Genomic DNA, 24793 nt, shown 5'->3' on the forward strand with positions numbered 1-24793 from the left:
AAGTAATAACAACAATAACTATAAGCATCCCTTTATTGTAGTATAACAGCACTGGGCAAGGGTTGTGTGCAACCAATTTAACTTAATAGGCCTATAATTTTAGATTTGTAATTGATTATCACTATTTTATGCAACTTTATTAACTCTGTTAAGCACTTAATTTTGGATAATAACTATAAGCATCCCTTTATTGTAGTATAAAAAAACACAAATTCAGCACTGGACAAGGGTTGTGTGCTACCAATGTAATTTTATATTTAAAATTGATTATCACCATTATGCAACTTTATGCGTATAAACCTACACATACTTTTTTGTCTGACCGCAATAGTTATTTTACAAATTACAAAAATGTGCATACAAACCACATGCTCAGCATGTGAAATGTGAGTCATTGCTATCTATTAAACTACCTATTAATTACCACAATAAAATGCTGCTTACAAGTTAATCAATAACAATAATGAAAATATATAAATAATAATATGATGTAAGATGTTTACAATTTGTTAATAGTACTGTTGTACTTTTACTCAAGAATAATTCTGAATGCAGGTCTTTCTATACTGTGGTACTGCTACTTTTACGGTTTACTAAAGCATTTCAGTACCTCTTTGTTAACTTCATATTATAGTGTCCAATGAAAGTCCCCAAACTAATACATTATATGAGGACAACTTTCTATTAAGTTAAGTATCCACTAAACTACCATAGCCACATATTTTGCACGAGTATTTAAGTATGAACAAATGTGTCTTTAAACAGCTTTACTGGTTCTATACAAATATAACTATGGCCACATTGTTAACTTTTCATGAAAAAGTTATTTTTCATTTTTCAACCACACTTAAATGATCCCAAGTAGTCAAATTATTTAAACAAATCAACCACAAAGATACCCTAGTGGGTACCAATACATACCAGTGGTAGAAGAAGTACTCACAGGAGTAAACATGTAAAAAATATCCCATTAGATGTAAGAATTCTGCATTCAAAAAAATACTAAACTAATATGAGCAAAATGTAGGCTTAAACTTAAATAACTGAAAGTAAAAGTACTCATTATGCAGAATAAATCTTTGTGTTATGTCGGGTAGTTTAATCGACAACAATGTTTCTTATGTTTCACATATAAACTGATCTAATGTTTTGTCTGTAAAGGGGTTAGGGTAAACCTTGCAAAAGTAACATTGTATGGTAATGGAGTAATATAGTAGTACTAATACATACAGTATAAAACAGCATAAAACAGAAATACTCTTACAATTAAAGTACAAATACCTCAGAGTTGTTGGCTATTAAAACAGAACACTTTAGAACCTGTTACAATTCACCACTGATAAATACAGAACCAGATGTAGTGTTCAGGCTATAAATTCAACTGGACAACATTTCCCAGCAACTGACTTTATTCAATGTTAACCTTCATTTGCATACCTATTAGCGTGCTATATACAAAACATTTCCAAAGAAAGTAACAATTCATGAAAACGTGGCTGTAGCAGAAATACTGCCAACCCACAGACATCTACAAATGTCTCGCCCTTTTTATTTGGCTAGTTTAACTTAAAGAAAGAAAAAATAAATCTAAATTAAATGAAGCCTTACTGTGCCAGCATGTCGATTTTTTTTTTTTTTTTTTTTTTTTTTTTTTTTTTTTGAGATGATAAATTTGACAAAAGTCCTGGTCACATTCCTGCTAAGATTAGAGCATCCCTTCAAACACAACCAAACAGTTTTACAAACACTCATACATTTTTTACAAACATGCAGGCGAACAGAACACATGAGTATTATTCCAAATTACCCAGTCTAATACTCTAGTACATGCGCTTATATAAATAATAGAAAATGCTCAGATACTTTACAATATAAAGGCATACTGTACATCAGAAGTGAGTGCCTTGTGCAATTGTGTTTTAACAGTGAATATATAAATGAACTGTTGAACATGCACAACACAAGCTGCAAAGGAGGAGATAGAAGATATAACACACACAGATGGCAATGACACTCTTTGGCATCAAAAAATTCTCAGTGTGCCATTCTGCTGATTCAGAATGTCACTTATATCTCGACAAATCAAACCAAATCAGCATTTGAGCTCATGTTTGCAGTGAAACAAATGTAAGTTGACACTCTCTCTATCTCAGTGCTCCTGTTTGTCCCACAATACTAATGAAGAAAAAATGTTCATAAAAAACACATTATTCAAAAGAGCTTATCAGAATTACCAAAGGGGAGGGGGGAAATGTAGCTTATATGCTATACCTGACACTCAAGTATCATGGCCTCTATTAAGCACTTAATTTTGGATAATAATAACAACAACAATAACTATTCTAAGCATCCCTTTATTGTAGTATAACAAACACAAATTCAGCTCTGGGCAAGGGTTGTGTGCTCATAAGCGTAAAGCAGGTAATTACAATTTCAAACCAATTTGGATCTTATTATTGCATTTGCAAATACAGAACACAATGAAAAGGCAAACAAAAAATGATTCCAAAAACTGCAATAAGGCCAATTAATGCTAATTGGTATGTTTACATTTAACTGTATCTACTAAGAAAAGGCACTGTTCAAATTTCATAACTTACTAACTAGAAAATGTCACCAAAATGAAATGTGATTTATGCACAAGAGTAAACATCCTCTCATCAGCTTTTGAAAAATATTCCATGTCTTAAGAAATTAAAGCAAGTTAAAGCAGACAGTAAAAAAAAAAAAAAAAAAAAGAGGAAAATCAAGTTCAGAGATAAAAGGCACAAGCTACCCTAGTTTTACACACAGAAAAAGCAAACATATTAAATATTAGGGTAATGTTTGATGTGGCAGTTGAAATAAATTGTTTGATGATTTAAGAAGGCAAACTGGTTCTTTGCTTTTCTGCAATATTTGTCTTGTTTGGTTTGGTTTACTTGAAAGTACTAACTATGTATTGGTAATTAAAAAAAATATGAGGTTAATGTGTAGGATATTTAAAATAAACACTGAAGTGGATATCATGGTAAAATGTTTTTGCCTTTGAGCACACAATCCTCTTGACTAAGAAACACATAGAGAAAAAGTAACAGCAAGAAAGATTTACAGTTTAATTAATTTGATTTCCTTAATAATCTGACATAATAATATGAACTCAATGAAGTAAAAAAAGAAAAGAAAAAACACCTATTGGGAGGGCACGTTTAGCTGAGTTGGTAGAGCGACCGCCCAAGGCTCAGTCTTCCCAGGGTTCAAATCCGACCTGTGGCTCTTTCCCGCATGTTATTCCCCGTCTCTCTTTCCCCACATTCCTGTCACTCTTCAAGCTGTTTCTGTCAAATAAAGCTGAAAAAGGCCAAAAAATATATTGGAAAAAAACAAACATATATCCTATAGGGATTAATATGAAATACATTTGGTTCACTGCCTTTGCATTTACAGTGCTTTTACATTAAGTTTCATGCCGTTGAAAGTATGAAGCAGCTAATGTGTCCAGCTGTTTCCATCCAGTAATGTCTTTCAAATCACAGAGATTAGAGAAGGGAGCTTCACATGAACATTTCAAGTTTTGTTTATCAATAAATACAATAAAAACACATTTAGTTTTGATTTGTGACATTCCACTTTGATTATCCACATCTTAAAAGCACTATCAGCTAACACACAGTGTAATCCACAGCAAACCTAAGCAGCTGTTTTCTCTAATCGATCTACAGTCACGGCTAAAAACACTCTACAGGTACAGCAGTGCCTTGTAGGATCCAATGAAATACTCATCAACACTAATCACAGCTGGAGTTCCCATACGAGCCTGGTTTTTGGGAGAGGACACAAAGACTACTTATAGTTATCGTCATCTACGTTGCTGTTGTTGCAAGCATGCATGATTAAGTGTAGCTGGGACCATCATGCCTCAGTACTGAGGCAATACAAATATCTTAACCAAGGCCAGAGAAAAATCTGCCACATCAGCAACCAAGACTTTTATTTTTTTCAGCTGCGTTCCTAAACTGTTTGTCATCCTGCAGTTTAATCAAGTCACTCGAGTAACTCATTGGCACCTCCCCTTATTAAACCCTGCATGTTCTTATTATTACACACACACACACACACGCACGCACACACCACGGTACGCATGCAAATACAGTCATACAACATGCAGCTCGGCCTTGTCTGCCCTTCACCTGTACTGATTAGTTTTCTGTTGCGCCTTCCATGAGGAGTTTCATGAAGAACATTGAAACAGGCTCTGCTGCATTGTAGTGCAGATTTTACTATCCCTTTATCCTATTTTATTATCTTGGAGTAACATATTTCCCTTCACTTGACACATGATTCTCCTGATGTTGTAGCACTTTCTGTATATAAGGTCAGCTCGCTGAGCTCTTCTTTGATAAAAGGCAAAATATCATAGCAAAACATAGTTCAGAAATTAAAATTGTAACAAAAGCAAAGCATTTTCCAAAAAAGTTTGCTTATGTACAGTTTTCCCTTTGTTATTCTTCCCTTACTCAAAAAAGCTTAGTCTACACATTATTCTATTCTAAAGGCACTTAAAAGACATATGAAAGAAATAATTAACATTAAAGGTGTACAGATATCAAGTAAGTTAATGGGAGATGATGGGATCTATAGCAGGCAAGAAAAGTTCAGAGTCAACCATCACATCTTCCCATTTTCTCTGTGTCCCTGCCTTTGTCTCTGTGTGTCCCACTTTGTGGTCCTGTCAGGACCCTCCACTGATAATATCAGCCAAAAATAAACCAAAAGACAACCTGCCGCTTGGCTGATGCAAAAAAGAGGCCTGTGGGTCTTTCTCCCTGATTCTATCTGGGGTAAGATCAAACATACAGCGATTCTACAAATCGGCAGGAACAAGAGCTTAAAGGGTAGAGGTTTATGATATCAGTGCCACTGTAACAAATTCTTAAAGTCTGGTTAACTCTCCAACATTACTGTCATAATCATCCTCACATTTGGCCTTCTTGAGGTCTTTCTGGGAACTTGTGGAATTCTGGTGAGTATTTTGCTGGACTGAGGATGAGATGACGAGCTGTTTGTTATTTGCAGATGGAGTAGGTCCTTCTCGGTTGGTGACAGGTATAGATGTCATGCCACTGTGAGGCGTGGATTGCCTAGCATGAGAGGTCTCTGTAGATGCATGTTTTTCATGGCTGTCCCCCTCTCTCTCATGGCCAAGCCCTGTGGTAGTAGAAGAACCAACGCTGGCACTGGGTACCGTAGAAGTGGTACTGCTTGCATTTATGCTGGTTGTGGGCACCATGCTTGCAATTTCATCAGTGGGCGAGCGCCCAATGCTACCATCCACCTGTGCCCGGATCTCTGGTGAGACCGAGAGTTGGTACTGAGGAACAGGGCCACTGTCACTGCTCTTAGGGTAAAGGAAGGTCTTCATCTGACCTTTGCCTTTGACATTAACTGTGCCACGATAATCAAACTCGTAATCCATACTACTGAGCACACAATAGCTCTCTTCGCTGACCTGGACACGACACTCCACACCTGTAGTATCCATGCGACTGGCGATGTTGACTGTGTCACCCCAGATATCGTAGAGAAGCTTAGTGGTGCCAATCACCCCCGCTGTTAGAGGCCCATGATTGAATCCAATGCGTAGCTTAAAGCCAAAGCCCAGCATGTTCTTGTTGAAGTCGTCTACCACGTGCATCATTTCCAGGGCAAATTCAAAAAGAGCGCGGAGGTGTGCATGAGGATGTGCTGCATCTGCACACTGCTGCGCATTGAGTCCTGCTGCTGCCATGTATGTCGCACCAATGGTCTTGATTTTTTCAATGTTTGAGAAGGCAGGCTTTCGTAATAGCTCATCGAAGTCTCCAATTAGCTCGTTGAGGACCCGATAGCACTCCTTACCTCCCTCGTAGCTTTCCTCATAAAACTCACTGAAGTTAACAATACTGGCAAATATTACACCCACATTGTCGTGGTTCTTGGAGTAGCTCTGGGTGACCTTCAGCTGCTCTGCCACATGGATGGGAATGATGTTGCGGAGCAGCCAGTCGGCCTGGTCTCTCATGTTCTGGATCTTGATGCGGTGTTGGTCAGCCTCCACGTTTCCATGGTAATGCAGACGATGACTGACCTCAAATTCACGGTTAAGAAACCAGACCAGGAGGAGGAGCAGGAAAAAGGCCACACAAGCCTCAGGGCCCAGCAGATCCTGTGGGTGGGGCTGTGGGTCTGCTGGGCTGTCAGACATGACGATGGAGCTGTTGCTGCTACTGTTATTGTTCTGGCTATCCGACCTTCAGGAGAGAGACAGAAAGGAATAAAAGTATAACAGGAGGGTAGAATAAATATTTTGATTCTCAAAATGAATTTGGAGCTTCTATAGCTTTAAGTACCTACCACAACTACAGAAGCTTTTAGTATAATTTGTTTGCACCTGACCAAAATTTCAACTTTGCATCATGCAGACAACACACAAGAGTGATCACTAGCAACTGTTTACCAAAAACAAGTAAACTGATTGGTTGATGAACAGATACAAACTATGACACTAATGCTAACAATAATCTTTGCACTTACCAAAAAAACAGACTCTTAGCAACACTGGAAGAGATGAAACACAATTGACAGCAATTAATGCATCAAGTGCATCTAGACGTCCAGGACATATCACATTACCTCTACACATCTATATATTATTGAACACACCATTGAATCATATCACATTTATCAAATCTTTGATTTCCTTTCATTATGTCATACCTGCAGGGGGAGCTGAAAAGCAAGGCAAGCAGTGCTAGTCCCACCAAAGTCGCTAGAGTAGAACGCATCCAGTAGCTGAGTTGGCAGAAGTTACAGTACTGAATGATAGCTATGATGACAGCACAGCAGATGAACATGGTGAACTGGGGAAAAAATGGGTCACAGAGTCATTAGTCAAAAGAGCCCGTAAAATTCAAATAAGTTACACTGACTGTAAGATAAATGAACATACTGCACAAGTAAAAGACAAATGCTGAATATAATGAAGTCAGAGATTGAAATTCTACAAGCATGGCAGCCCTACAGATGACAGCAATCAAATAACGATACTAGTTTTCAGCATCCATGTGATCTATTTCTAAGCACAGAATAAATATGAAACATCCACCTGGATGGAGAGATGCATATCACAGGTCATATGGGAGAAGACGGCTACAGTTGGCAGGGACACCAGGATTGCTCCTATAAAGTGACGTGCTATCCAGCCTGAAAACGCTCTCATCAGCACCCGAGTGCAATTCAGCACACTGTCCAGGTAGAAAGCCATACTGGAGGGGAAAGACAGTAAGCTCTGTTACATATATATATATAGTCAACTCAATTTTGAGTGACACATATTTGTCACTTAAAATAATCAGCATCTTTTTGCTTCAAGTACCGTTTATCTAATAATCCCTGCTTGAATTTCTCAAATAAGTATCTGTGCCAACATTGTCTCTCCTGTGTCTCCTCTTGTCCATCCTTGTCCTGCTTTCCAACTGTCTGAATATCTTTTAAATATACTTAGAGCTAATCACACCGAACACCAAGAAATCACATGCCATTGTGACTGTCATGTAAATTAATAGTCTTATCAAAGAAATGTAATTTCTTCACACATAAACACAAAAACTATTTTCCAATTGCTTCTGTCTTTGGCATGTAGGTTTATTGTTAATTGGTGACCCCATATAGCCCATAGGTGTGAATTGTTGGATGGTTATTGTAGCGTGAATGGTTGTTTGTTTTTCTAAATAATAAATTGTAGTTGTCTGATCATTTTTAGGTAGAGATAATCTAGTTAGCACACATGCATCCTTTCAGTTTCTAAAACCTGAATTGGAGGACACTGGACAGTTTGTTCTCACTAAGGGGGCTGTTTGAAGGTTGGAGAGAAACACTGCCAGTAAACTTTAACTATATACACTGCAAAGCTGAGCAATCTCACATACTGAATTGCGCTCCATGTCCACCTTGAGAACAACTCAGTATGCAAGAGAGTTGTGTGCCTTGAGCTTGTCTTCCTGGAGACACCTCATCCTTCCAGATGAGACAGGACATTCAACTTGCCAAAAGAACATAATAATTAATTGTCCACCTCTGTTGTTCAGACGATTCTACTCTAAACATCCATTCTCTTCTTGATTAAAGACAGACATTTTGGTGTGCCATAGTAAATCACAGTGCAGTTTGTCATAGCTAAAGTGTTAATACTGACAAGTTGTATGTTGGTAGTGAAAAACACAAGAATGTGAATAACTCTAACTAGAACCAGTATTTAGTGTCTTTATCCTGGGCTACTGTAGAAACATAGTGTTTCAACATGTTGGACAAAAACATGATGATTCTTTTTCAGATGATTATACACTAATGAAAACATAGTTATGCGTATTATACTCTCATTTCTGACATATTCTGTAACTAAGCACACTGGACCTGTAAATACAATGATCATTCTAAATTAAAAATACTAAAATAGGATGTAAGAATAAAATATAAACATGTGGGGGGGTTCAACTCTGTATTCAGTATCTCACCGTATAGCAAACAGCAGAGCCAGAGCCTCCAACAGGGTGGCTACAGCTGTCAGAATGAGCGCTGGTGTGGACAGACTCTGCTGAGTGACAAGCGGTCGAAGGAAACAGGCCAGTGAGAGAGCCAAAAACACCAAACAGCACAGCAGCATGTCCAGAAAAGAACTGAATTTTGGACTGGCAAAAGTCTGCACCACTGCTTGGGTTTCCACCTGAGAGGAAACGAGAGAGAAGGAGGGAGGGAAAAAATTGACAAAAGCATAGGAGGTATAAATAAACAATAAAAAATATATACATACACAGAGATATATATTAATAAACGTACAAGTAATCCTAAGTTAGTTACTTAAGAGTAAGGCGTTAAAAAAATCTACTCATAAAAATGTCTTTTAAATTAACCAATAAGTCACTGCACAAATACATAATCAAAAAGAGTCTATAACCAATCAGGATGAGTAAAATAAATTAATTATTAAGCAAACAACATCAATAATCAATAATTGAATGAAAATTATTCCAATTATCACGTCTATAACTACTTAACTCAACAAGGTAGTACTTAACAGTTGCAGCCATGAGAGTGAAAATGCACTTCTGAGGTTACACCAGCAGAGGGCATCACAACCTAATACAAAACTACTTCTAAGGTCCTGCAGTGATTTCTCTTTGCCGCAGTCTTGACCAGTCTGGTCATAACACAGTGCAAACATGCTTCCCAGATAAGACAGAGACAAACAACACACAAATACAAGTTGGTAGAATGACATGCACAAACACAGGTAGATTTTTATGCTCACAGGTGGAGACAGCAGGGATGAGATGTGATGAGATGTAGTTTTTTTTCTGGCAGTTGTAAAACTCTTAAATGTTAGATCAAAGACAGACCTGAGACAACTATGTTAAGCTCATAGCATTCGCAGATAAAGTTGGAAATAAACACACATATGCATGTACACTCAGCGCACACACACCTCCTCCTGGTAGCTTATCCGGTAAGCAGACTCCAGGCTTTTCTCTAGAAAGGTGAGGCTCAGCTTGTTTATGGGAGGTCTGTAGAAGTAGTCCTTCATAAGACTGTCAGAGGCACAGAAGAAAGCCAGGAGAAATTAGGTTCAATTGGGATTTTATATGTTACAATGAACTAACTTCAAATGCACTGCATTTTAAATGCACATTATGTTTAAATAGGTGTTATAAATGTGTTTGTCTTTATCCATTCTAACCTGTCTTCTTTGATAACATCCACAAAGTGAGCATCACTTCTTTCTCTGAAGTTCTTGGAGCGAAGAGGGATGAGCGCTGAGTGATCCATGCCCATGGTTCCTCCACTCCACGTCTTCTTCTCCTTCTCCTGCAGCATCTCACACAGAGATGTCTGGCTGTTGTTCAAAGCTTCCAGCTGAGGACTGAGCAGGCCGTTCAGAGCCTTGGGGCTGCGCCCTGCAGAAACCGCTGGGGAACATTTCAGATTTGACAAGTCCTAAGGTGGAGAGATGGGAGACAAGACCTGAATTTAAAAATAATGGATATTCGCTTTGGAAAAAGGTATAAATATAAAGCACCAATTTAAATGCATGCGTCTGTGGCACACTTTATCTGGGACTCATGGAGTTCTATTTCATTGAACTACTTTTGAGACCTTCTTTTTACTGCTGGTCCTAAGAAAATGTGAGCAGAGTTGATTCACAATGCCCCAATACTAAATGGAAAAATAGCTACATAAAATACACTGGACAGCAATAGTCACGCTCTCGTTCGAACTTAAAAAGTCAAAGGTTTAGATAAACAATTTAGGTCACATTTCTTTGGTTCAGGTAACAAAAACAGACTAACCTTGCTGCTGTTAGTCTTGTGGTCGTCATGGCAGCCACTGGGCACAGCTCCTTCTTCCAGAACCTGATCCTCCCCTGGCATCAGGACCACACTGCAGGATAGACAGGGAGACTGCAGGGAGGTAGAGGTTGGAGGGAGATGCAGCATATGGAGGCAGGAAAGAAGAAAGAGAATTAATAAATTGAGCGACAGAGACTAAGAAAAGCACACGAGGAGAGAAAAACAAACATGAAAAGAAAGCAGTGATCGAGATCAAGAGCCTTGGGGGACGACAAATTGAGGGTCAAGGGTCAATGTAAAACACCTGCAACGGTGTGGCAGCAAAAACACAAAACTTGTCACTTAAGCACAAACTAAGAATCCTGAGAGTCTTGCAAGTATCTTACACATTTTACTGGATTAATATTATTTATCTAAATGAGGACAATGTTAACAAGAGTGGCAGCAGTCACTCAGAATGAAGTGGAAAGGGAGATGCAGAGGAGGTCTACACACACCCTATAGCTACAGTAATGAAAACACACACTGTGTACCTATATGCTACATTAAACATGCAAACATTTATTACCACACCACACTATAAATCCTATCACACATTCAAATATCATTAAGTCTTTTGGCTTGTGTGACCCATATCTGTATTTGTATGAGAGCGTCGCAGAAGATAGAAAACTCTAAATACAGAGACCTGAGGAGGGCTTCTCGCCTTCATAGTTACTATACCAAAGACCCCCACTGATTCTCCTGCCTCCCATCATCTTCTCCTCTTTCCAAGTACTCTTCCCCTCTCTGACGAGCCTGGTGGAGAGCTGAAAGATCTGCGTTGGGATCATGGGGTGCACGTGTACAGAGAATGGAGGATTAATTGGGGTGAATAAAGAACACAGTGGTGCAGGGCTTTAAGGGGAAATTCTAAGGAAATAATGTGCTTGGTGAATCCATGATATGGTGCTACAGTTTGGAAGCAAATGAAAAAATTCCCCTGAAGGCAGAGCTAAGGAGGACAGAGTAGATGGACATGCTTTCTGGGTTACTGAGCAGAACATGATGATGGGTTGGTCATTATGTAGACTGTGAACAGCGATTCTCATTGCCTAATTAATATGATCTCACTGTTTTGGGTCTCAGATTCTTATTAAAATAAATTATTTAATGAGGACTGGGGTGCTAAACAAGTGGATGCAGGTATGGGAGGCACACCCAGTGAAGAGGGAAATCAACAGTTGCTTCAACTACGCAGGGTGCCCAAGGTTAAAATCATGTTTTTACATGAAGCAGATGGAAAAATTGAGACACTTTTTTTCTTCTCCACTTCTTCCACTTAAGACAAAAGGAAGCTCTTTAAATTTAAAAAAGACAAATCTGTATTAAAGGATCTAATACACCCACATAGTACTTGGAGAGGAAAAAGATGACCATCAAAGAGGCTGTAGCAGAGCATGCAGCTCAGTGTTCTTCCTCAGGCAAAATAGATGTGCAATGAAAAATGATCCCAAAATATACTCCCTCCGCAGCACGGCTCATGTTTCATATGATTTTCTTTGTGATAGATACATAGTTTGCGCTCACCTTAACGCTATCAGAAGGAATGGTGCAGGCTGACGGTGCACCATCAGGTGTGTGCACCCTGGAAGTAGTGCACCGAGGATCTGAATTCTCATGCCCAGCCAACCCCAACTGAGAGCAGCTACAGTGAGAGTGAGGTTCCACCTTCCTGCCAGAGATCAAGTAGGTCTTCAGGCCTGGAGAGACAGAAACAGACAGAGGGAAATATCACTAGCAAATGAAACTAGAATAGGCCTGAGTCGGATTTAGTCATCCCTGTGTGGATAAAGGTACTGCTGGTTGTTTTAGGATCCAGCTGAGGCTCAGTACCTGGCAGGATGGATTCCCTTAGTGAATTATATTAGTAGTTTCTGGCATGAAACTTGATTCAAAAGGAGAGAGAAACAGTGAATATCAATATCTACCACTTAAATAAGCCAAGGTCATGCATGAGTCATTCTTGTTTTCAACATATACTATACATAAATGTGATGTGTGATGCGTTTGTGTAGGATTTTTTTTTTCTCTTATATATATGATCAGACAGATGAGCCAGAGAGCAAGTGCTAAACACAATAAGGTAAATGGTCAACACTTCTCTCATGGTCCTCAGATCCATTTTGACCACTGTCATTTTTTTTTTGCACACTCTTCATCACGTCTATTTATCTGCATTTCCTCCATAGCCCAAGGAAGCATTTATTTCTATATAAAAGCTCTGAAATTAATCTATTTTCTCTGAAATAAGATATATATATTAATCCTACAGGTGCACGTGCATGGATTTCATGCATGTGAAGTCCTCCGTCACCATGAGACAGTAACAGTTTTACAGGCCAGGGCCAAATATTTGAACACCTGCGTCCTCCCACTTCTATCAACATGTTATCATTTCCATCACTCCTACAAGGTACACAAGTGTGCGTGTTTGTGCAATCTTCAGCCTTCTGAATGGACCAGTTTGTCCAAAACAATCACAAGACATAGCAGTGTGGGTAGTAAGGTAAGTGCTTTTAATTGTTTAAACACAGGATGTTTTACTCGCTTCACAACACACCTGCAACATGCATATTTTACACTCTCAGCAAGATTTCTCCCTTCTTTTCTACAACCATAGACCAAAATTTAATCATCAATGTTTGGGTGTTTGTTGCCAACTTTGTCACTTAGATAGACAACAAGATAGACAGTCAACACACACTTAGGAGCTTGGCACCCTAAAATATTGTTACCCCACTAAGACCAAGGAGATCAAATGTTTGTGACTGAACTCCTGTTCACTCCTGTGCACTATTTTGTGTAAAGCTACAACCACAGTAACAAGTGTGTGTGTGTATGTCAACAGCATAGGTAAGTACCTGTGACCGTGTGCTTAGCCACATAATTCAACTGTCACTGAAGCTGCAACCTTGGGCTCTGAGCATTGTCTGCCCTAAGTACTTCAGACAGGCCTGCTACTGCCTCGCCTGTGCTGAGCCACCCTGGGGCTCCACTCTCTGACACGCACACTCACGCAAAGCCCACACATACAGCACAAGGGTACACAGTCTCATCTGCAGTGATACACATGCACACATATAACATTTGGGGCAAATACTGAACTAAGTAGCTCAAGAGGTACACAAAACATAAGAAAACATGCGCACAAAGAGATCTATGCAAACACAAGTGCAATTACACAAAAAAAACTACCCCCTCCAACCACCTACACACCCAGTCAAATACATATACACGCAGCGAGTGGAGGTGTAGATGGACTGCTTCACTGTAGCTGGGTCGAGAGCCAGGTGGATGAGGAGTCAGGGATGGGAAATGAGGGCGGTAAACAGCAGTAACAAAGAACTAATTCCCCGCACCAGTGATGCAGAATGGCACAGCAGCCAGAAGAGGCAGCAGGAAAGTGACTGCCTCTCAAAATGTGACTGTGTCAAAGACAGGCCTGGAGACACAGACACACACAACGCACACAAACTGCATTGACTGATTTCATTAGTTTGCTAATCAAATTCTTCTCCCACCATGACATATAGTGACTTCTGCTTCTGCTCATGGGTCAACAGGGTTACTTTTTCCCCCTCTCTCTCTTTGTCTCTATTTCTGTCTTCCCCTCAATACACCAGTGTTTTACCAACCTGTGTCAGTACCACAGGTAAGGATATGTGGAAATAATGTATGTAGGGCAGAAAAGAAATGTCAAATGATGTCTCATTCTCCTCATGACTGTGGGTAGAGATTTTAATAGGTGTGACTTGTTCTTGTCTGTTCACTGAGATTTCTAGAAGCCAGATTGTAGCATTTGAGTCAAAGAGACAGTCACATCCGTTTTAGGCTGAAACACAAAACTACTGAAGCATCTGAGTCACACTGTATGACTTAATAATATATTTAGAGTCATGGTTAATGCAAATTCTGTATCTGCTATAAAAGTAATGCTGAATGCTGAGTAATAATAAAACTGTATGAAACTGGGACCAAGCCAAATCCACCTAAACAGAAATCACTGGACCATTCAGCCTCTATTCCCCAACACTCTAACAGCTTATTAAAGATAATGAAGTGGTTCAAGCTAGATAATATGTGCACCAACACATAACTATAGAGAAAGGGAGAATGGCAGAGAGAGCAGAAAAGATTTCATAGTGGATGAAATAATTAAAAACACACATAAAAGACAATTAAAAACAAGATGTCAGACATGAATAACAGAAACAACAGACAGAAAGAAAGTGGGTCAAAAATAAGACTCAAAACTGACGGAAACAAAGGAGATCAGCTGTGGTCTGTCCTCTCCACCACTTCACGTTAGGCTTGAAACTATATCAAAATAAATGTGTTGCTGGCTTGATTTCAGACACTTCATTGCTCCCCTTTTGTCAGACTGAAGAAGAGAAACAAGGGTCATGCTTAAAGACAAAAATCCATGGCCATCCCTTTCACAGGTTTATGAGGATCTATGTTAGATTGATTGCATCTTGTGGTCAGACAGATTGTTACAGGGAATCACTTCACATGGCCTGATAGCCAGAGAAGAGCAAGATAAATCAATTGCAGGGGCTTGCAAAGGCGCACAGTATGTTATCAGCGTGTGTTTATATGAAGGGTCACACAAGTTCAAGTGTCTGCAGATGTTTGTGTGCCTGGTCCTGGCCATTCTAGGATGATCACTCGTCTTTCACAAGCCAACCTTTTGGCAGCAGAGACTGCAGTGTTGTTGGCAGTAAATTGTAGCTCTGATAAACTGGCCAGACCAGCAGCTGGCTCCACTGTACACTTCAGTGGATGCAACATCAACAGAGTACAGCTGTGCTCTAAAGTCCTCGCTGCAGGGGAAAAGGTCAGGAAACTTCATGCTGTGTATTCCAATAGATATCTTGTTGTTCCTTTCCATTCAGGTCTCTGACTATGCATTTGTCAGTCTGTGCACATCTGCTTGAATGATCTGTGATACAGGTACGTGTGTGTTGGCCTCTCTCCATCTCTGGTGACCATGGGCTAATTGAAGAGCATCATTAGTGGAAGCTTCTGGGACTTGCAATGTCCTGTCCTGTGCTATCAGCAGGGAGGGAACAGTAGATAAACTTTCCCCATGAGAGCTCAGTCACATTATCTCCCTCTTCAAGCCCCCTTTGTAGAGTGTCATGAGAAAAGCACTTTGCAAACAAATAACATCATCACATCTACTCCTCCCTTACTCTCCCCTCCTTATAGCCCGATGAGCTCTTCTGGGACAATGGCTGCCCCTGAAATCCTCTTTGCATGATGCTAAGAGGTTCAGAGTTTGGGTGTATCAAAAAAACATACACAACAAAAGAGAATGCAACACATGTTTTGTTTCAGACACTGCCAATACAACTCTCCATTGGCCCTGAGCAAAGAGAATTAATTAGCTGGAATGCACAGTTACAAAAAGCCCGGCTGGTGCACAACCTTAAACTACCCTATATACACAAAGCACCCAAAAAGAGAGAATAAAGGATGGAAGGCCAAATTGTTATTGTAAAAAAATAAAATAAAATTTTGCCCTTGGCAAACAAAAGAAGCAAAAAAAAAAAAGATAGAAAAATAGATGAATTAAGCAAAAAGAAAAAAGTATAGTAGTCATAAATATGAAACTTTTTGGTCTTTTATCTCAAAGCAACACTTTTACTTTCAAATTCCATTTGAACCTAAGTGGGACTGAACAGCAAATGCTGCTGTCCCAGGGAGGTTTAATAAAAGCAGCAGGACAAAGAGGGCAACGGAGAGGGAAGGAGAGTTGGCAGATATGCTTGGTTCAGCACTTACACATACACACAACAAACAAACATATTCCAATAATGACAGGTTTGCCTTCCGGGGCCAGGTATCGGAGCAGGAGGGCAGTGGAGCAGGTGGCACAGAGAAACTTGCACTGCTGGGCTGGGCACCTCTCCATGCCAGTTGGCACTGCCAGCTAACAGCCCTCACCTTCTCTCTCCACTGGGATATACTGTACATCCTGTCCCTGTCTGGCGGGAAGAGGGCAGGAGGAACAGGAGGAAACCTGTCCAATATGACAGGCTGTTTAGGAGGACTTCATTATTGTGGCATGGTTCGCAGAGGAGAGGAGGGGGAGATATAAGGTAGAGATTGCAGAGATTTTGAGAACAATTCAAGTAGAGAAAGGCCGGACTAAGAAAGAAATTAAACATAGATTGAGTCAGTCAGTGACTAGGTTGGTAATGGTGTGTGTGCTGTCTGGTAGTGAACCCATTCAGTCAGAAAACATGAATGACACATATGCATTTTTCATAAGGAACTGTGGGACTTGCATTGTCATTTCTGACAGTAAAGGAGAGGCGGAGAGTTCTCCTGAGCTAAGAACAGGTGAGAGTGAGAGAGGGCACGCTCTTCCTTTTTGATACAGCTTTACGTTTTTTTAACGGCCCAGACCAGGTTACTTCTGAGGCATTAAAGGACATGTAAGAAGGTGGACAGAAGTATTCCCAATATCAGATTTGGGCAGACTATCTCCTCTGTCAGAGAATGTCAAGCAAGGACATTTCAACAGGCTTTTTTAATAACAGACAGTCTTCTGAATACCATAGAGAAGATGTTTCAAACAATAAGATTATATGTATTATATGTCTCTCTGCATGTTAAACATGTGAAGCACACAACAATTCTAAAACACTTATTAAACCATATTATGCTCATGCCTAGTCATGCCTACTATATACATGTCAAACTCACTGCAGCGCAGCTAAACCAATATAGTTTTTCACAAACACCGAAAGACTCCTGATAACCCACAGTGACCTTCGTGGTAGAAGTTATACAAGCTTGAGTACAGCATATCTTACACACCACCTGGGCTTTCTCTCAGGTTTTGGACAAAAACACATCTCTCAACCGTGAATTGTGTCAGAGTGCACATAAACACATAAACACTGTCCCAGCACAAGAAGCCACACTAAGGTCTCTCTTCCCGTTGCAATTAAACAAATCTGTCAATATCCTTCCCCTTTCTGTCCCTCGGTGCTGTAAACAGGGATGGCACAAAAACAAAAGTTCCATATTTGGCCGGTGTGTTTTTTTTCCTGGCTTTAATCCTGCCCCATCGCGGCTCACTCAACACTACAATAGAAACACTTGACATCTCTCCAAAGTCTTTAACTCTTGCTTGGCTGTGTCTTTCTCGTATATACTCTGCACTTGTTTTGTATTCTGTGCCTCCTTTCTGCCACGGTCTGCTGGCAGGAAGTTGACGTCCCTCTACAAATCTTTAATCCCTACCTCCCTTCACCTTTTGCTCATCGGCCTGTATTTTCTCCCTGTTTTGCCAGTCACTGTAACTCACTGTCTGTCTCTCTCGGCATCCAAAATCCAACTATCCTCCCTATTCTTTTGTATCTAATCCGATACCAGTTTGTCTCAACATCACATAGGCTTTAAGGGCTCCTTTCTGCAAGAATTGCCATGGCTGACATCATCCCAAAAGCTCACTTTCTATCTCATCTTTTTTACACCATCTTCCTTCTCTGTCAAACCTGTCACCCATACATGCTCCTCTGAATGAAACCCTCTTTTAATCTCTGCTTTAAAGGTAAACATATGGCCCCTTATGCAATTCAACACACCTGACCAGTTCATTTGTTTCCTGCTCAGTCTGTTTTGGATTGTACTGAATCAGTTTTTCCTTTTTTTTTGGTGGTGATCTGTGTTGCATAGTCGTGGTTTAAAATAGAAACAAAGTCATCCTCATTCAAAATTTTACTTGTTTTAATAAAAGATTTTTAAGATAGGACAAGCCCTTAGGAGTTAAAGCACAGCTTGAAATTCTGAGACAGTACTTCCCAAACTCCAGGATAAGAATTATTGTCGCTACTCTCATCATCATTTATCTCAACTATTCAACTCAACTTTTTATGAGCTGTGCAAAACTGCCATGTTTTAGTTTTGTGCTAATGCATTTTTCATATAATATTGTGTTTTTTTAATGGTTTTTAAGGAGACTTTTCTCTACCCACAAAGGAAGACTTCCTGTCCAAGTCATTAAAAATTATGGGTAAAATCGCTCTTCATTACTTTTAAAAGCACACATTTGTGAGATGTCCTATTTAGTTCTTATTTTATCTCTTCATCTTATACATCCCTCCTACTTTTATTTTTGACCTTGTGATCCTCTTTCATCTCCTTCAGTACTTGAATTTTTAAGACAGTAACAAATTTTAATGCATTCACTTTATATCCTTTCAATAATTCTGTAAACCTTTAAAAGGTGTACCGTTAAAAGGTGTTTCATGAGGAAATGTATGATTATAAGATACTGATGGTGACCCTTAACCTTTCTCAGGCTGTTCAGACTGCTGTCTACATCTAAAAAAAGTAAATTGTTATTAATAAAAAGGACCAATTTCTATTTAAGTTCTTGTCAGGAAACAAAGCAGAAAAACATATTTTCATATGTCATATTCTAGCCTCTGACCAGAATTTAATTTCATCCCATGCTGAATTATCTCAACCTCGACATGCTATTGACCCGCAGCTATGGGCAGCGCTCCCTACATCGATTCAACAGTGTCCAAGTTTGTGGCTCCGGGTAAATTATCAAAGCAAACAGCCAACACAGACAAATATCTCCCTCCCTCTCTTACTCCACCTCTCATTCTCTCAATACAACAGAGTTTGCTTACTCATCATTTTGAGTAATAACATCTTCACTGATGATGTGGGCTGATGATGAAAACGTATTGAATCTTCTGCTGAGCACTGTGCCAGTCCCTGAGGACTCTTTATCTAAAGCGGGCCAATGATACATCAGGAGCAAATGAGGATTGCTAACTATAAGCTCAGCATCCACCACAGGAACCCCTGAATCATATACTGCGTATGTCGATGGTTGTTTGCACAGTTGACTTGCATCTGCTTAAAAAAAGCATAATTGACAGGTTCATTAAATCTCACGGTCAAGCATAGAAAGAAGGGCTGGAAACAATTTTATGTTAAGATAAGCAATTACTGTAATGTTTGTTGATGAAGGTGTCATTTCAAAAACAGCGGAGGCAGCACTCCTACCCAACAGTTACAGAATGAGACAGCAGCAAGATGGAGGGTAAAAAAAAAGAAAAGAAAAAAAACACACACACACAGACATAGAGGCAGAAAGGAGAGGTGACAAGAAGGGAGAGTGAAAGTGATAAAAGGATGGGGAATGACCTCTGTCAGGAATATATCAGGTACCTAGAAACACACACACACATACACACACATAAATACACGCAGTAAGTCAGCAATGGCCTTTAGGAGTGACAGCATGGGGCATTCCTGGGGCTGTAAAGTATGTGGATGGAGGACAAGCTGACAGCTGGAGGGGACACAGGAGGGATGTCCTCAAGCCCATTGAGGGAGCTGAGCCTAAGGCAGGGGGCTAAGTTGACACGGGAGAGGAACCCACATACACTAAATCCAGATATACCCCTGTGGCAGATGTATGTCAGCTGTTGAGTACTTTTTTATTTATTTTTTAACCTAGCAAAAATCTTTTTTGAGTCAGTTTAATCATTTGGTTACAAAAAAAATGCAAAACTACTACTTCTTGATGAATTAATTGGTCAATCAATTAGCAAATCTATTGTAAATTTGCAGCTTCCCCATGCATTAATTGGATCATTCAGGGACAGATTATATTATACAATAGTAACAATGATAAGAAATAGCAGGGAGATTAAAATGATAAACAATAAATGATTAATAGAGGGTGTGAGAGACAAGAATTTTAAAATAGAGGCTTCCTCATTCTCGAGCAGGAGAAAGTTAATGTTTTTACATACTTTAATGTACATTATACACAAATACGCACAGGCAATCTGTAGAGGCTGAGTGCAGCAGCAGGCTTCAGGGTAAATTGGCTCCCCGTCATCTCCCCTCATTCATAATTCACACAATCATTTATCACACACATACTTCTGCTGTGCACACTAACAAGTCACTACAGCCAAGACAGGGTGTGGCTGCATGTGTGAGTGTTTGTATTTAGTGTACTTGAATGTAAATGTGCAAAAAAAGTGAGTTTGTGTAAGAGATTCTGTGCTTGGAGGAGGGGGCTATTGTGTGTGTCACCTTAAGAATGGACTCCATTTGTCAGTGTAAGAAAAGGCTAGAGTGCTGGCATCTTCTGTACCCTTGATCACACAGAAGAAAAGCTTAGGATGCATCAATGACTCATGATGGCAATTTATCACCCGAGCATCTGCACGGCTGTGAGGAGAACAAGAGTAGCCCCATGTGAGCTCAACTCACATTGCGCCTAGAGATCCAAGTACTAAAAATACAGTGAGAAAGAGCAAGTTACACAGAGATGTTTTCACATTTACTTTAAAGGTTTACAAATCTTTGAGAGTCAGAATGTGTGCAATTTATATCTGTGTAGGTGGTCTTTAAAAGCATCGCTGTATGTGTTCAGTTTACCCTTGCTGGGCTCACACAAACATAAGCCTTCGCTTGGCTTTTACCACAATGTGACAGCCAGAACTTCAGCTGAATAAAAGTCGATTTGGCCCCTTTCTCCTGGTCAGAGCACCAGTCCTTCCATCTAAAAAGAACCTCCAGTTTCAAGCTGACCCTCACCCCTTTCAATAGCCTGTTGCCATGGCAATTAGCCTTGGTGGGCCAAGGGAGCAATGCTGGAGTAAGTGTGGCGTGTGTGTGTGTGTGTGTGTATTGCTGCAGAAGGGAAATATCCTTTCCCATATGTTGTGCTAAGGCCGGTGTCATAACTGTAAGCCAGGTGAAACCTTGAACGGGATGAATCTGAAGGCCCAACTCTATCTTTCTGTCTCTGTATTCATCTATTTTTTTTTCTCTCTCTTTATGAACCCTTTCTTGTAAGCTCTTTAATCTTTCCTGATTTTGTTATTAGGTTTTCATTTTTGTCTCAGACTACAGGAGGGGAAATTATGTTTGCAGGAAGCTACAAGCTGATCTTCTCAGCACATTTGCATATGTGAAAACTCCTACAGTGTTTGAGAACAGATTGGGTTTCTGTATGCAATGAAGGAGAGAGCAGCAATAAAATGACTTTACAAACTCTGGCTGCATCTGTTGATATTAAACTAAAGCATATCAAGATGGCATGAGATTACTCAGTGAAAGAAGTTTAATTCCACTGGTAAGTATGTTTACATGGCTCTTATATTCGGGAGCCTGATTATAAATTATATTACACTGAAACTATAAATTAAAAACTAAATATACTATAAACTAAATATAAGTAGTACCTATAACGAAGATATTATGGACACTATCTTGCTGATTTCCTCCATCCTCCACTGTTCATAACATCCATGAATTATGTGATAATCATACAGAAAAGTAAATATCTGTCATGTGACCACATCCACACAAAGGAGAAATACATGGCTGCGACCACATTAGCTCACCTGCACCAATTTAATGGTAGCTAATGGAGCAGCTGATACGTGGAGTCAAAGCACATTACTTTCTCATTTTACCATAACAGAAGCCCCGGGGGATATAAATATCAGCATAACATATCATATCAGCAAGATATTTAATTTACAGTGCTATAAAAACAGAAAAGTAGCAACTCCTCCCGTTCGAGAAGCTGAAACATAAAATATGATGTTGTTGTTGTTGTTGTTTTTAAATGACTGAAACAACTAAACAATATTAAATCAGTTGGTAATTAATTTTCTGTTTCAGCTCTGACTCCAACTCAATAATGTGATAGTATGATGATTAGAATGGTTAAATAAGTTTATTAAAATGTAGCACTTTATGGCACTATTTTTTGTCACATTAAAAAAATAAAAACTGAAAAAGCATATCCATAGCATATCTGCAGCATATCCACCATATCCATATCATAACAATAACAATTGTTACTACAACATTGCAATCAGACAGTGTTACATATCTAGTCACAATATTATCAGCCGATGCCAACTAGGCCATCATAAATATCATAAAATTCATCTTTAGCTTTTATTGTGTCTTTTGTCTCTTTTTTGGCAGGTTAATTACACTTAACTGTAAGGCTGGCAACCAGCATCAAAGTAGTTTACCGTCACTCAATATGTTGGAGTGTGAATCACAAAGCAAGAACAGAAGAAGGTGTAAATGACTGGAGGCACTGGATTATTTACATTCTATTATGATATGTGTATGTGCAACAACAACTGAATAAACCTTTTAAACATTACAATTATCATCAATATTTGTATATCGCAGCACTCCTAACATCAACTCTACTACAGTGCCGTGGCTGTGTAAAACACTGTTTTGTAAGCAGCATCAAAATCCATAGAGAATACCTTCACCCTACACCTGCTAAGAGGTCACCTGAACATTATTACCCTGCAGAGCCATTGATATTGATTTGCTGTGTGTGCTTAACTTAAACTGAACTAAAAAGGCAAGACGGTTCTGGGTAAAGTAAGTGTACTAGACAGCATGTTGTACTCCACATGCTACATGTGCTTGCTGCATGTTCTACTGACTCAGCTGTGTCAGCTGCTCGCATGTGTAGCTCCTTATCAGACAGACAGTAGTGGCACGGATATCAGGCCCTCTCATCCACCTCGCCCTAGGTCATATCTGTCAGAGTAGATAGAGGCAGGACACCTCTCCACTGAGCCAATAGGACAGCTGTCCCCTATAGGGGAACTGGGAGGTCTGCAGGGTCCACTGACACTTGTCAGGATTAAATGGAGCACAACAGGATACATAGATGTTTAGAGGAAAATCTCCAAGAGTATCGTTTCAATACAAAGCTCACTGACCCGTGCAGATACCATTATTAGCCGTCCTCTGGAATAACATGCTTTGTTTTTCTGCTCTTAATCGAGAAACTCATTACACCTGCTGAGTACAAATCTTTTATCGCTTGCTGGATCGAAGCAGCAAGCCATAAAAGATTTGTACTCATACCTTTTCTGTACAGTCCTCGTGAACGAGTACAGGTAGTCAAATCCTGCTGAGTAACAGTGTGACACAGCAGATAATCTCAATGACTGCAGCTATAAAATCCAGCTAATCACCCCATTGAAGACCTTCAATAACCTTGCAACAATGGCCCCATGTTTGTAGAACATGACAAGGGAAGAAGCTCTCCAGACTAGTTTGGTACGATAAGGCCAAAGATGATTAATGGTGAGATTGTGTTGCTGCAGGCTACAATGCCATGCCATGCTGAACCATAATAAGCAGTACAGGCTGATACTGTAAAATGCGGTGTGATGTATTACGCCATTACTCTCTTGGAAGAGCTATAATCTACCACACATAGTCAAGGTGTTTTAGGCAGAGGTCGGTCACTGCATCTTAGAGACCCCTCTGTCTCTGCAGCGTCTGAAGAGTCACATACCCCTGAATGCAGTATGCTGAGAAATCCTGGGATCTGTTTACCACTGGCTTTATAAACCATCCAGCTCTACATCTGTCCCACCTTGCCCCTGCCTAGTAGTAAGCCACTCAGCGCACTTCACTTTACCATTGCCCCCCTGCTCCCCTCAGCTTTCTACAGCAGGCCTGAATGCTGTGTGTGCATACTGATTTGGACTCTAGAGTCTAGACGAAAATTATGCCAGGTATTTTGATTGCTGGCAGGGGGAGAAGACAGCTGTGTATATATTAGGGTGAAGAGGCCAATCCATTTAACTTTTTGTCAAGTACAGCAGTGTGTAGACTGACAGCATACAAATACACACACATAGACACACAGCACTCTAGGTGTGAAATCTGGAGGCTTAAATGTGCACAGCCTCCTTTTTCTCTGCTTGTGATTCACACTAGAGCTCAATGCTGAGGTCCAGTTACATGGTGGCTAAAAGTAGTGGTGGTTAGGCTATACAGCTGCAGTTCTGCTCTTTAGTACCACCATCTATTGGACCATCTATTGGAGTCCCAGATGGCACACTACATTCCCTGTCTAGTTCTCTCTCACCTTAATTTCTCAATCCCTCCCTTCAAGTACCACCTCAAAACCAACCTCATCTATCGTGGTCAAGGTCACAGGTAACAGCCATTATATGTAATTCTCTACTTAGCCTTAGGCAAATACTGTACACTACACTGACTGACAGTGAATCCCTATGGAACAGCATTTACAGAGTAAGCGAAAGGACGTGCATGTGTGTGCATGTGAGCACAAACTGCTCTCCTGATAACTAATACCTGCTGCAGAGTATGAAGTAATAGGGCCAGAGTGGAGAGACACAGAACATTCATCACCAGAACTATTTGCCACTAAGTTCTGCTCTGGGATCGAATCAATTCCAGTGTAGCTAATCAATTATTGTTCTGAAGGCTTAAAGGTGGACATGGAATTGAAACAAATTAATATTGTGGACCAGAATACATATTATCTCCTGTTTAATAGCTAGCACAATCCCTGGCCTTGGTTGTTT

General features: G+C 39.8%; 1 protein-coding gene across 1 annotated transcript in view; it reads right to left on the reverse strand.

The window, feature by feature from the left end:
* Nucleotides 1-1391: 1391 nt before the first annotated feature.
* adcy9 (adenylate cyclase 9) overlaps nucleotides 1392-24793 on the reverse strand; it is a 30739-nt gene continuing 7337 nt past the window's right edge. Inside the window, exons 2-10 of the mRNA XM_019258043.2 lie at nucleotides 11931-12103; nucleotides 10362-10472; nucleotides 9752-10008; nucleotides 9500-9602; nucleotides 8532-8740; nucleotides 7124-7283; nucleotides 6736-6878; nucleotides 6553-6576; nucleotides 1392-6269 (exon numbers count right to left, since the gene is read on the reverse strand). Of these exons, the coding sequence (XP_019113588.2) occupies nucleotides 4913-6269; nucleotides 6553-6576; nucleotides 6736-6878; nucleotides 7124-7283; nucleotides 8532-8740; nucleotides 9500-9602; nucleotides 9752-10008; nucleotides 10362-10472; nucleotides 11931-12103 (2537 nt within the window). The 3' untranslated portion in view covers nucleotides 1392-4912. The remainder of the gene's footprint in view (nucleotides 6270-6552; nucleotides 6577-6735; nucleotides 6879-7123; nucleotides 7284-8531; nucleotides 8741-9499; nucleotides 9603-9751; nucleotides 10009-10361; nucleotides 10473-11930; nucleotides 12104-24793) is intronic.

Source organism: Larimichthys crocea, chromosome XII (assembly GCF_000972845.2).
Source record: "Larimichthys crocea isolate SSNF chromosome XII, L_crocea_2.0, whole genome shotgun sequence".
Lineage (NCBI taxonomy): Eukaryota > Metazoa > Chordata > Actinopteri > Sciaenidae > Larimichthys > Larimichthys crocea.